This window comes from Ptychodera flava (assembly GCF_041260155.1).
Source record: "Ptychodera flava strain L36383 chromosome 3 unlocalized genomic scaffold, AS_Pfla_20210202 Scaffold_25__1_contigs__length_14229661_pilon, whole genome shotgun sequence".
Lineage (NCBI taxonomy): Eukaryota > Metazoa > Hemichordata > Enteropneusta > Ptychoderidae > Ptychodera > Ptychodera flava.
In genome coordinates this window covers 1351234-1366009 of record NW_027248279.1, presented here as the reverse complement: position 1 = coordinate 1366009, position 14776 = coordinate 1351234, and the positions used below count along the sequence as shown (strand labels likewise).

Below are 14776 nucleotides of genomic sequence, written 5' to 3'. Positions count from 1 at the left end.
CTGTATGGACGAGGGCTCAGTGAGTGACGTATTGGAGGAGCCGAAGGCTCGTCCAATATGTCAATCACTGAGCCCTCGTCCATACAGGGCCGTATTTTGTGTATAACCTTATTATTATACACCTCCCTCCATTAATCGTCCGTATAAACTAGTTCTATGGTAAATTTTGAGGATGCGGCACGCGTGATGTCAGTGGAACGCGCGCGATCTACGTACAAGTCCCTTGGGTTGGCACGAAGCCAATTAATTTTCAGTGCAGTACAAACAAACTTCTCTGAATATTTTTCAATTTAATTAGTTTTTAAAATAATAATCAATTACATTTAGACTGAGTTTTGTGTTTAGCGTGTTTTAAACCTTATATTACGAATACATTTTGGTGGAAGTTGTTATTATGTCTAAAACTCTTCGTAAAATAGTTTGTTCACATCCGATAATCGCTAGGACAAAGGTCAAACAGGCGCGTCGCGCGTCTCCCGTATTCGGGACTCCGCGTACTATACAAAATACGGAAAGTTATTGGACGGTCAAACTCCCATAGGTTACGGCAGTAGGTGTATAATAATTGATTGAATTAGAAATACTTAATGACTTTCAATAATATTATAAAATAGTATCTTCAATATACATAGCGAGTTTCGTTAACTTTGGTCTCGTAAATTCAGATATATATCCCTTATTAGAACAAGTTCTTTAAATGTACAAATTAGGAATTTGCGGAAGTGAAAATGCTTAGTGACTTTCAGTAATGTTATATCATAGCATCTTTGATGTAAATACTTAGTTTGGTCAAGTTTGGTCAGGGCAATCAAGATATAAAACCCTAATTAGGAAAGTTCATTGAACATGCAAATTAGGAATTTGTTGCAGTAAAAATTCAAAATAACTTTCAAAATGTTATATCGTAGTATCGTCCATGTAAATAGCAAGTTTTGTCAAGTTTGGTCAAGTCAATCAAGATATAGAACCCAAGTTAGTAAAGTTCATTGAATATGCAAATGGTGAATTAATGGTAGTAAAAATCCAAAATAACTATTCAATTATGTTGCATCGTAATATCTTCTATGTGTATGGCAAGGTTAATCAAGTTCGGTCAAGGCAATCATGATATATAACCCTAACTAGGAAAATTTATTAAATATGCAAATCGGTAATTGGCTGAATAAAAGGTCTTTTGACTTTCAATAATGTTGTATCATAGTATCTTCCATGTATATAACAAGTTTGGTCGAGTTTTGGTTTAGGCAATTAAGATATATAATCCTAATTAGGAAAGTTCACAAAATATGCAAAATAGGTATTGCCTGTAGTGAAAGGCTTAATAACTTTCAATGATGTTGTATCATTGTACTTTAAATGTACATAGAAAGTTTCGTCAGCTTTGGTCAAGTCAATTCAGATAAAAATCCCTGATTAGCAAAGTTCATTAAATATGAAAATAAGGAATTATCTTTTATGCCAATCATTAATACCTTTCACAACCGATATATCTTGATGTGATCAACATTTGTACCAAATCTCATCAATTAATGTGCAGTCGTTCTCAATAATATCCGTTTTTACTAAATCATTAATTATGCAAATGAGAAAAAAGTATGCGAGCCACATCCACCAAAAACTAATTAGTTCTTGCCGTTTGCTAATTTGATTTTTATACCATATTTGATTCTAATCTATTAAGCAGTTTTTGAGATATCGGACCAACAGACAGACAGACAGACAGACATACAGACAGACAGACAGACAGACACAGAAAGACAGTCACACAGACATCGCTGCGACATAAGCTCACGTGTGTGAACACATAAGCTAAAATCTAAATCTTGACCTTTACGATAAGAAAATTCGGTTCCACTCAAAGTGCAGTAAGGTGCATATAAGAGTCTGTAATTAGCAAGGTTGGTATTTATTTTGAACTTATGAAAATGTAGTATCGACCAACGTTTGTCTTACTACTATGTCGAACGAAAGAATATAGCAAGTTAGTTTTTTTATTATAATATCCACATGGTGATGACATGACACAGCGAACTTGGATATCAGTAACAGTCTTTGAATTGAAGACTTTAGTTAGCATCCTTACGATTTGTATTGAGATAAACGCATTTCTTAGTCGGTTTAACTATGTGAGAGTGTGGTCTGATGTTATGGAATCTCATATGCCTGTCGCAGCTCTAATTCTTAACCTTTCTTCCATCCTGGCTTGATGCGTTAATCGCGGCCACTTCTCAGTATTTCAGTAACGATAAGTGTCATATTGAGTGCAGTGTTTAAATTTCATCAAAATGTTTTTACCTGTTCATAATAGTCAAAATCGATGTGGTGTATTGCTGATCCAGCTGTATCTGCTTATTCTAACTATTCTTTAAATCATATCTGCCTGCCCGGGTCTTTAAACCAAAACAACATTTAGTTGTTCATTCGGCGCCATTTAGCCTAGCGTATAGTTAACTGATGGAATGAAAGAGGAAATATAAACAGTATCTTTGGGTGTTGATATGGAAGAGATGGCGATGAAGTTTCGATAATTTGACGGTAATTATATGTCTTACTTTCAATCGTTGTCAACAAATAGTTTGTGACCAGATTATGCCAACATTAAATATATAACATTTCATACTGCTTCAGATACTTCGCATTGGGAGTTTTGTTCACGAAATAGCAAACATGACGGATCAATTCACGACTGATATACTGACTCTGTCATTTAGGAATGAAGATGGTGAAGAGATAACAGGTATGTCAGGAGAAAAGAAAATACTTTGAATGTTTAAACGAATGAAGATAATTTTGACAAACAATTAGTAGTACTGTGAACTTACCACTTTTCCTTTCCAGACGAAGATTGTACTTGTATAGATGAAATAATTATTCAATAGGCTTAATAAAATACAGGAAATTACAAAGCAAATGAAAAAAATAGAATTTAGATATTTGACCAGGTACAGATAAAAGACTCAAAATTATTTGGAAGGCATAATACAACAAAACAATAGAAATGAGCGCACAGGTAATACCTTGAAAAAACAGTATGATACATTTACACTCGAGTTATTGAAATTCAAACAACAAGGCGCCGACGTAGTTACATTTTAAATCTTATTAATAAATAAATATGCAATATTAATTTCCTCAAACTACACTCATTTGCCTGGAGTGTCTAAATTATGGTAGCATTTGTAAAAAAGAGAAAGAACACTGTAAAATGTAGTTCCTTAATATAGGTCATGAATTCTATAACCTCTCTAATCAATCTGTGTTTATAAGATATTAATGCGCCTATTACTTTCATATAAGTGAAATTTAGGTTTTTAAGAAGCGCGTTAGAAACCAAATGCAAATGATGTATAAGTGCAAAACTATGTAATACCACAAATGTTGGCGATGAACGCTTAACCTAGATTTCGAAAATTAAATAATCTTTTAGTTGAAAGCCAAAAATAGCCGACACATATACACACGTTAAGTGCTAAAACCGAATTGAAATAGTATGTCACCAAGGATAAAAGTAGTAACATTTTCAATTACAATATTGTTTTTAGCCGAGATAAAAATTTTATCATGATCTTTTTTTGTTAGCAAAATGCACAAAAATTATCCAGTTAATGGGCTTCAATAGTACGTGTAGTCACACATTTATATAATAGAGTGCACTATATAATTAATTTCAGTACAAAAAGCGTCACAAAATATAGGCGTATGGTTAGGCAATCGTCAAACACCATTGGATGAAACGTTGTTGACTGGTCAGTATATAGACGATGACACCGCTACGCACTACGTCTTGGAGGTTACGGTAAATACTAAGATTTATCGTAATTTTACTTCCGTTTTTATTAGCATTTCCTGTTGACAAATTTAAAGTGTCCATGGCTGAAAATCTGATACTTAAATAGGGACCGTGAGACAGCCTTCTTTATCTACAAACGCATTTTCTTACTTTTGTTGGTATACTTCAATATATTTCAATAAGCAACTATATTGAGTTAACTTCAGTAGAGATGACAACGGCACTTTGTAACATCCATCGGAAGTCCTTTACTGTTAATGGCTCTCATTGTAAACGCTGTTTTGTGTTTTCATTACTGGCATTTTACACTTTAAGAATTAAAGGGAAAATGTAATTATTGCCATTTTTTCCATTCATCGCTGTAACTTTTTTTCATGTCATTCTTCTTTGTATTTCTAATAATAAAACACTTGTCTCTGGAAGACACATATATATTGTAAGCTCATATAAGGGCCACAGGTCTACATTATGAAAGAAATAAAGTACTATAATAAGTGTATAAAGAAGCACATGCCAGTTAACTTTGGTTTTCTTCTGTATTTTTTTTAGACTTTGAAGCCTTACCACGCAATACAGGTAATGCTTGAAACGTCTGCATCAGTCTATGAGAACACAACTGTGTGTGTTTTAACTGAATTACCTGGTAATTCAAATAGCCATGGTGGTTTTCAGTTTTGCCAAGAAGCATCTTTCTACGGTAGTTGTGCTAATATCTTCCTCCCAGAAGAACATATCACCAAAACAGGAAGTTATTATATTGTCTTTGACCTGATATACAGTAGGTTGCATCATTTTTATTCAAACATAATAATCAATCGTTATTATAAGTGTAAGAATCACTAATGAAATACTTATATAGATCAGCAGCTACGGCATTGACGGTTTTGGACATCGGACAATATACATTCTCAAAGCCTATTCTCAAAGCCTAAAACAAATAGCAAAGTGTGTATTTCGCTAAAATTAAGAATTTCCTGAGTAACAAATATTTGAGGGCTTTTTCTTCGACACTGATTCTCAATTAACCATATTTCAATACTTTATTATTGTACTTTTAACTTTATTCTTAAATAAAATGCAAGAAGGCGAAGAACTATTTCAAGTTTTATACTTTGTTGTTATATTGAGTAGATACGTTGATTGTAAAGCTTCAAAACGATTTCGAATTTATGCTACATTATATGGAATCCATTGCAAGAGTTTATCAAAGTTTGTGAACTGCCCAAAAAAATTTCGTTGTTTATTCTATTTTAGGTCATGGTGTAGAATTCAAGGTTTCAACAACCCAACACAGATGTAGTTACTCAGTTGACAACGCAAACACTTGGCGAACTGATGGATGCAAAGTAAGAATTATATATATATATATATATATATATATATATATATATATATATAATATATATATATATTATCTATATATTTCCATCATTCATACATGACAGGAAATCCTAAGAGAGTTTGACCGGTTGACCTCGCTGTTAATTTTATGCAGGAAATTACAATAACATGCTTGGTCGAATGACGCAGTGCCTTGAGGGTGGGATCGCAAGTGGTATATGGGGAGGAGTACCTTCCCGATGGTGATAAGTGGTGCAGATTACCGTCGCCTAGGTGACTGGCGTATACGCATGCCAAAAGACACCTGTAGTTGATTTCCTGTTGACCACTCGAATGGCAGAGTTGCAAATACCTGGACTGAACCATTTGGTTTTTTGTGGGTGTCGGTGGTACTTTGACAATAAAAGTAAAGATGCACAGATATTGAGTTTATTGTCTTGTTATGAGCGGCCAGTATTTCCAACAGCATGAATTACTGTGATTTGCCCTAGAAGAAATAAATAATTTCGAATTAAACATTGCGAATGTAACCACATTCCCTAAGCTTGACGTACGCGTGCCCCAAAGAACCATGGAATCACCAGACTTTCGATCGAAGAGATCAGTTTTGCCAAACGCGTATACAGAACAAGTGGCAGATGACTTTATTTTAGAATCATAGACAGTATAGCGAGACGTAAAAATGTGAAACAGGCTCTCCACGTAACTATCCTAAATGTTTTGTGTCGAGTTTGTGTTGATTGTTTCGAAAATGTGTTCCTACATTCTTATCCGATTGTGTGTGTTAATAAAAATGTTTGTTTCGCTTTGGATATTTGTAGAGAAGTTTGGATTAGTGTGTACGGTAATGTTTTGTTTGTGTGGGAAAGCTTATGGCGAGACGCAGCCGGACCTATGTTGTTACAAAAGTTGATATAGTCTCCCTTTGACGCTCGCATTTCGAAACCCGAGTGTGGTTTCTAATCAGTCGTAGTGTTGATTCATTCCTTAGTTTGTGTATGTGAAAATTTATTTAATGCATTTTAATGGTTTTGTTTTCGATTAGCGAGGCAAGTATATTAATTTTTGGTCAGTTGTGAGTCCGTTTGGTGGTTCGGTTTGCTTGTTCTATGTTTCTTTACTTCGGTAAATTTTGTTTTGACTGGTGTGTCTTTTAGATTTTTTGGAGGTTTGTGAATTTTTAGGCAATAAGTACCACTGCGGGGTACGGATTTTATGTTTATTGGATCAAGATACTTAACAAGTATCCTGGTTGATGTGCTTGTTCTCGTACATTTTGATTATATTTCGTTTACTTTGTTTACTGTTTGTACTGGCTTGTTGTGAATAATACTGAGTGTTGCGTAATTGCCTTTCGCATTTGAGTACGTAATCGTTTGTGTTGACAATGACGAAAACCCGACCCTTGTCCAAGTTTTTTTCCGAAATTTGTCTATTGTTTGCAAGCTGGTTTATCGCGATTCTTTTAGCGCGCGACATGTTTTGTTTCCTTGTTTGAAAGGGTATCTCTAGAAGTGCGAGTTTAGCAGCTTCAGATAGCTTTCAAGTTTTGTTTTTTTGTTGTTCGTGGAGCCCAATTTGACTTTTCTTTGAATTGGTGTTGTTGCGATTGTTTGTGTCTCACGACGTAGCGTAGTCATATTTTACGACTTTATTTGTTGAAATCCTGAGGTGGTTTTATTCTGTTTGGTTTTGTTGGTGTCCGAATTAATTTTAAGGCTTTTGCCTAGTACTATTTTACGGAGTTTCATAGTTTGAGCGATGATAGGTTGTTGTTGAATTTCATGTTGCTGTCGGCTTTTCTTTGGAAATAGCTGATTTATTTCCACTGCCATTTTTTCTGTTACGTTACGGTGATTGTTTATTTTGTATTTAATGTTGTGTTACAGTTGTTTGTTATGTGTACGATTTTTGTTTGTGTTTTCTATGTAATTTTATGTTTTTTTTGGTAATTCTCTTTTTGGAGTATTTGGTGGCCCTGAAAAGGGCCGCATGGTATGGGTTTTGTTAGCGCTTGGCGCGTTTGTTTTGGGCGATAAGCCTAGCTAAAATCTATGACACTATGACACTATGTCACAGGTATGACCTTTGGAATTCAAATTAGATATTTATGCCCTCATGAAAAGTAATGACAGTCATGAATCTAAAATTACAATACCTACGCATTTTGAATTACAAATATCGATTGAAATTGTATAATTAGTTTCTCTATTATCAAGATGTGCCTGATTACCACTGATACTTATTATTGATATCGAAAGGAGATTGTTTTACATTGCCTTGTGAAGGTTGAGCAAACGTTTGAGTCTTCCAATTTCGAGGGACATACTCATTGGATAAGACGCTAACACTGCTTGCAATTAGGTAATCGTACACCGATGAGATGAAGTATTTACTGTCGGACGTACAAAAGCTGATGAATTGAACATTTTATCTGTCCCTTGTGTCCATCCTTTACCATGTTAATAGCAATCAAAATGACAATTTCGGAGTAATCATCCCATTAAATATAAATTAATAATCAGCAAGCTATTCATGTTCCAATGAATAGCGATTGCTTAATAACAGTAAAAAACAAAATGATAAAAGGCATTTGTCTGCTTATTTGGCGTTGCGAAGTGTTAGCTATCATTCGGATACCGGCGAAAAGCTATGCTTTATTGTTCAAAAACAATTGATCTCTTTTTTGTGACAGACATGTACTATCGATAATAATCTTGTGAAAGGATATCTAGAGAGTTATATGACGATGTTGTTGCTGTGGATGAGAGTAAGTAACATCCTTTCTTGTTATTCTTTGCCAGCTATAATATTTTTGGATACACTTTTCATTTCCGGTGTTTCGAAAGATATAAAGAGAAACTCCATGAATAGGAACAATAGTACAAAACCATAATCAACATTGAGAAATAAGGTCCATGGCAACAAACTCGATATGACACACGCAAACACTACAGAACAGACAGACAAATGATACAAAAATAAAATGAGATGATGGGAAAACTCCAGGGATGAAATTTCCAATCCCTCTGTCAGTCTCCAGCGTCTAAATAGACATGATATAACACGGCCAGAGTCTGTGTGGAGAGAGAGAGAGAGAGAGAGAGAGAGAGAGAGAGAGAGAGAGAGAGAGAGAGAGAGAGAGAGAGAGAGAGAGAGAGAGAGAGAGAGAGAGAGAGAGAGAGAGAGAAGAAGGGGCAGACAGACCTGTCATACAGACCAAGAAATACACGTAAAGATAGATAGGGTGACAGACAGACGTATTGCATACTGTTATTAACATACAAACTGTTAATTTAAAGTCAATATCAGATACAGAGAGGATATCAATAACATAAAACAGAACCTCTGCTCTACGTATCACAACAGGTTCTTTGCTCTAATTCTAATACGAACAATGACAGGATGTCCTGGTAGTGACAAGTGAGTCACTTTAGCAAAGTGGAACAAAGGAGTGATCGCGATATTCTTTTCTGGGCCACTGCTTCTCTCTGTTGTTTCCAATGTATCCCCAATGTATCCATGTTACATTGTATCATATTGCTTACCTTTGCTTCATCATACCGAAAAATTATCTTGCGTGCAGTGGAATAGTTATAATACCAGACATTTGATCAGTTAATGCCTATGTCTTGAAAAATACTGTGAGAATACCAGTCCAGTTCTAAATCCAAATAATTGTACCGAAATCTTTACACGGTGAACATTCTGGTAATTCGCATCAAGCCAATAAGAGTGTCACGCAGGGGGTTTAAAGTGGGAATATAATGAGGTAATTTCACTCTTTTCCTAGAGCTATCTCGCTTGGCTAAGACTTAGTTGAGAGGAACCTATAGAATCATGCTGACATCCAAATAGATCCTCAGGAACACTGTGAGAATTCACGGTGCAAATTGAATGTGAAAAGTTAATAAAATAAACAAACTCGAGCACTTGCGTAAACCACTGCCAAGATGAAATAGCCTAGCTAACAAAATAGTGCGAGAGTAGCGTACATGAATACGTAATACAGTTTTTGAGAACGGCTGTTCATTGTTGATTACAACCTTTTGGCTTTTCTAAGAGAAATACGGTCAGGGGTCAAGATTTTCGTCTTATTACTTATGTAAGTGCAGTGCAGGAAGATGTTACCCTGCCGGTTTTAAATCACAATTAACCGACAGTCGGCTTCGACCTTATCGAAATTAGTAGTGTAGACATAGTTTCGAGACTTAACTCTAAAATGAAAAGTTGACGTTTTATATAATTAAAACGTGGCAACATTTGACTAACTGAAGGAGTAAGCATTGCATTCACTGTCTTCAAAGCTGCAGTATAGTTTAAAGACATGTAAGCCAAACATCAAGAATGCTGGAAAAGTGGAAATGTAACACAGCGTTTTCTTTTCTCACATTCTAAAAAAACACACATTGGAAAAATATGTGATTAGCAATAAATATTGTTTATTTGGGTCAACATGTGAAATGTTTCATTAGCTAAGAATTCATATACTCGAATGTCTAGCTTACAAGATATTCCACTGTGACAAATGGCTACAGCAAGCAAGCATAGTGAAAAAAGAGATTGCATTCAATATATTGAAGGTTTAGTGAGGAAAGTACAATACTTTCATTTACAGCGAACAGCTTTAATTATTTCCTTATACAAAGGGCTGTTAGGTTCAGCTGGCTAATGACATATAGGTAAAATAAGGACAGAATAATTAATTAAGTTCGTTGACTCAAAGGCAAACGTTGCACTTGTGTTTATTTCCTTAAGTGCAGTGGCGGCAACAAGGTTATGACAAGCATTCATAAATCATGCAGGAGATATCCCTCCTCAATACGTTATCGATCTAATACTAGATACGTGAGTATAAACCAAAGATTTTGAAAAATAAATTAACTTGACCAGTCGTGCAATAGTAGAACGGTATGTTTAGCGAACAGCGCTAAATTGATGGACTTTTATTGTGGTCTTGAAACTCAGGTTTAACGTATTGCCGCCGAACGTCTGGATTATCTTAAACGTTATGTAGACACTGTTAACAACACGTTTTACCTGTGGTATCTAAAATACTACAGAATTAGGGATAACCCCACAGCAGATCTTACAGCTTTGCTAAAAAGTTTTGAGGCAGAGTTAATTTTAAAGCATTAAGGGATTCCGAAACAGATAATCGGTTATTACTATATCGTGATAGCTGCATCATCCTTCGATGAGGTGAGACTCAATTTTAAGTCATCTTGTTTAGCATTTGCTTCTCAGTCCCCATTCTTGTACATCTTATTTAAGGGCAATTCTGTCCAGGGACTTGGAGAGGACTTTGATGATTAAAGTTTTCACCTGTCAATCACCGTGGACAATAACGGCAAAAAATTAAACTGCCAACGAAGGATGACGTTAATTGTTTGCTTTCTATATACTACATATTTTGACATGCTAATTGGTAGGTGAGGGTCATTCAAAGAACTAGTCACAATCATGTTAATAACTCATCAGTTTCCGTAGCTTCCCTGTCGTTCTGCATCATGATACAAGTCTTGACACCTTTGCCAAATCTAGTTAGCTCCTATTTACTATTTCCGTCTTCGTCCTAAGGATAACATAAAAGACAGAGTCATGAGAATTTATAATTGTAGTTCTATTATATATATATATATATATATATATATATATATATATATATATATATATATATATATATATATTTATTTATTGTGTGACATATTATTATTATTATTATTATTATTATTATTATTATTATTAATCTTTATTTAAACTCGATAACTCCATAGGTGAAACACCTCTTTTCGTTGAGGTCGAATAGACAAAAGAAAGTCATAAAACACTTTACGGCACAAACATGAAAACACAAAAAAACACACAAGGACAAAAAGATATAAAAAAACTACGAAAAGGCATCAGACAAGTAAGTATAATACAAAAAGTTGTTACAAGATTTCTTAAAACTAGTCAGTGACTCAGAGTCCCTTATTGATTTGGGGAGATTGTTATATAAACCCACACCCGCAACTGACAAGGTGTTCTGATAGAGAAGTGTACGTGCCTTGGGATCTTTAAGGAGATTCTGATTGGAAGAACGAAGTGATCTAGAAGGGATGTAATTATTGAACAAACTGGTTATGTAGACGGGGGTTAGATTGCGAGTTGTTCTGTAAATTTAGGCCATACGGTTACAACGGAGTTTCAAGTTAATAGGCAGCCAATGAAGCTGAGTATACATTTGAAAAGTGGAAAGAGGCGGAACAATGTCAAGAATAAGTCTCATTGCACGTCTCTGTAGACGCTCCAATGCATAGATATTGCTACTGGAAGTAAAGCTCCAAACATTAGAACAGTAATTGATGTGTGGTGAGATGAAACAATAATAAAATAGCTTGCGTGAGTGGAGAGGAAGAAATTTTTTGATGCGTGCCAAAAGAAACAAATTGGAATTGATTTTGCTTTCAATGGTTGAAATGTGTTCACACCAGTCCAGATTATTAGAAATAGTGACCCCTAGCAACCTCTCTGATGAGACGCGGTCAATAGTTTTACCAGCCAAAGTGAGGTTGAAGTTTTCATTGTTAATGTGCCGTCTCTTCTGAGAAGATGTGATAATCATTGATTTTGTCTTACTGGGATTGATACAAAGTTTGTTAGTAAGACACCAATTTTCAACTATTTTTAGATCAGCATTCAGGTAAGTAGAAATGGTGTTTAAGGACTTGTGTGAAACATGAAGTGTTGTGTCGTCTGCAAAGGAAGTACAGGATGAATTTTCAAGGTGAAGGGGCAAATCGTTAACATAAATAATAAAGAGTAATGGCCCCAGTATGGAACCTTGCGGCACACCGACCCTGACATCAATAACATCTGAGTTTGTACGATTAAATTGCACAAATTGTTTACGTGTAAATAAGTATGATTTAAAAAAATATATATAACATGAGAGGTCAGTAGATAGGTATTCGTGATGTAAACATCTTAAGAGTAATAACATTTTTTTTTATCGCAGGTAACCACAATCATGTTGATATGTTGGGCATGGAAGGGTATGTAAAATCATATGTATGGAACAATACCATAAGCTACGTTTATATAAATGTCATCGGCACAGCATGTCAATCTCCCAATACGGGATAAGTTGTTTTGTTTTAACAATTTATACCTTCGAATACATGCTTAACTTGAACGTTATCTTTTTATGTCATTGCCATGTTCTACAACAACATTTTGTTGTGTCCCATTCAGTAAATGGCAATATCACCTGAAATGTACCTTATTAAAACTGTGAAAGAGAAATTCTAAACTTAGATCATTTTTTGATGTGTTACAAAATCTCTACCCTACTGAGTGGAGCTAGGTCACCGTTATAAAAGAGAATCACTTCATTTAGGAAAACGTGTATTTGTATGTTTGTGTACCGTCTATTTACTGTCTGTTCTGTGCTGTTTTGTGTCAACGTTTACAATTATTGTCTTACGAATTCTGACCTAGTGTTATTGAATTATGGATTGGCATGATTGCGATTATTTTACGTAAATTCTTATTTTAACCTGTATCCGATTACACTTGCTTACCCAGTGAGAGGAGATATGCTATATTCCATCGAATCAACATCCGGCAAAACCATCGATTACAAATACGTGTACATTAAACGGCAATTCGATTCTGCCAAGAATAGTTGTGAAGCAGACGGCTGGCACCTAGCAATGTTTCACTCGAAGACAGACTTGGATGATGTATATCGCGAATTCTGTGATGATGATACGAACTATGGGCAGTGGCTTGGTGGCGAATGGAAGTATTCTGCCTGGCACTGGGTGATGGATGATTCTGTTATCGATTTGCAAAACTTTCCAGGTCTTGATTTTCCAAAAGGGGACCAAGATATAAAGCTAGCCATAAAAGGAGAAGGTTGTCCTCAATATACATTAGCAAAAAAGGGTCCTACAAGTACGAGGAGGTTCATTTGTATGAAAGGTGAAGTCCAAGATTTTTTCTTTTCAAACATTCATTGCCCTTTATGTATAATAATAGCATATTTCATCCATAAATTTCATTCATAACAGTTGATAGGTAGTTAAAAAATGCTACTTTTTCACTCTTTGAAGAGCTCATTCATAGCAAAATTTAATATGCAACGAAACACACGTTTGTTTATTTTTATGCAGAAATTACTTCTACAATTCCCTGTAGGTAGAATATCAAAGGAAACGTCTCATTTGTATTGTCTCGGTGTCTAAAATCAAATCACATTAAATAAATCATATTGATTAGCACGAGAATGTGCTGTGTTGTAAAATACGTATGACGACTTTATTCGGGCTATAGCGCATTTTTATTACCCCTATTGGTATTGCGTTACCAGAAACACTCTACCCCCGGCCTACGACCACTTGAAACAGCGATGTGTAACTTGTAACACGTGCCCCCAACCCTCTGTGTCTGATTCACAGAGCACTGGCTTCGCCTTCGCCTTGTTGAGTAGACGTTTGGCTTGCTCGGATGTACTCGAAATCTTCAAAGTAACAGGATAATGTCAAAGATGGAGGCGAACTCTTTCTATAACACTTCACGCATAATATTACGTTGATAGTTAGTTGTATTGAGAAAAATTTGCGATTCATTGCCACATTGTGTATACTTATAGTTTACCAATTATGCAACTAGACAAATTAAAATCATCAGCCCAATCATGTTGACCGAAGACACTCATAATGTTCTGATGGAAACGGGATCATCAAAGTTATGACTGTCTATTTGTGTAGCAGCCATTAGTTTCATTGGAATGATTCTTAACTCTTCACCGCGGGAGGGCGCATTCTGCGCCAACGGCCAGACTGCGGGAGGCGCGTAAACGCGCCAAGAACGTACGCGTTTATATGCGTTCGATATACGTTGGCTTTGTTTGATCTACATCATGTTTGTTGACTATTTCCTCAAGCCTAGTGTAGCGTACGAGGTAGAGGTCAAACCTAAATGAGCATGCGCGCCAAATTTGTAAACAAATGCCACCATATTCGGTCATTTCTCCGCCGTAATTTGTAAGGATCGTGTGATCAGTTGTTATTTTTCTGTCAGGGGGTATTTAAAAATGGCGACGCGTGCAAAGTTTAACACTGACTAAGCCCTTGAGCATGTTTTTTCTAGACATTGATAGTGGAATTGTCACTGATCGTGAAACTGAACTCGACGGAGATAGCGGAAGTCAAATTTCAAATTACAACTCTAATACCGAACTTGAATATGTTCCCGAACCAGTTGAGCAAAGACAGAGATTGCAAGCAAGACAGAAAGGTAGGCCAGCTGAGCATGCTGAGAGAAAAGTGCTACAAAGGGTCGGTGACCGACGTCACAAATATTGATGGGGTATCCTGTGGATGTTGTACGACATCAATCTATCAGTGACAATTACACATCGGACTAGCTACAAGTATATAAGCATATATATAATATATCTCTCTTTTGAATGTCAGATGATACCTGTTGTTCGAAGATGAACTTGTAATAAATATGCATATTTACCTCATTTATGTTGAATATGTTTTAGAGTATGTGTTCCCCCTGCTTAATTTGAGTTAATATAATGTAAGTAGTAATTTTATAAGTGTTACGCTGACAAAAAATACATTTATATATTGAAATAACAAAAAATGC

The 14776-nt window shown here is 35.4% G+C and overlaps 1 protein-coding gene across 1 annotated transcript in view; it reads left to right on the top strand.

Annotated features, from left to right (window-relative positions):
* LOC139125173 (uncharacterized) overlaps window positions 1-14776 on the top strand; it is a 112285-nt gene that overhangs the window by 90956 nt on the left and 6553 nt on the right. The window contains exons 11-16 of the mRNA XM_070691279.1: window positions 5045-5136; window positions 7827-7901; window positions 11805-11816; window positions 12132-12168; window positions 12701-13033; window positions 14270-14416. Coding sequence (XP_070547380.1) covers window positions 5045-5136; window positions 7827-7901; window positions 11805-11816; window positions 12132-12168; window positions 12701-13033; window positions 14270-14416 — 696 coding nt within the window. The remainder of the gene's footprint in view (window positions 1-5044; window positions 5137-7826; window positions 7902-11804; window positions 11817-12131; window positions 12169-12700; window positions 13034-14269; window positions 14417-14776) is intronic.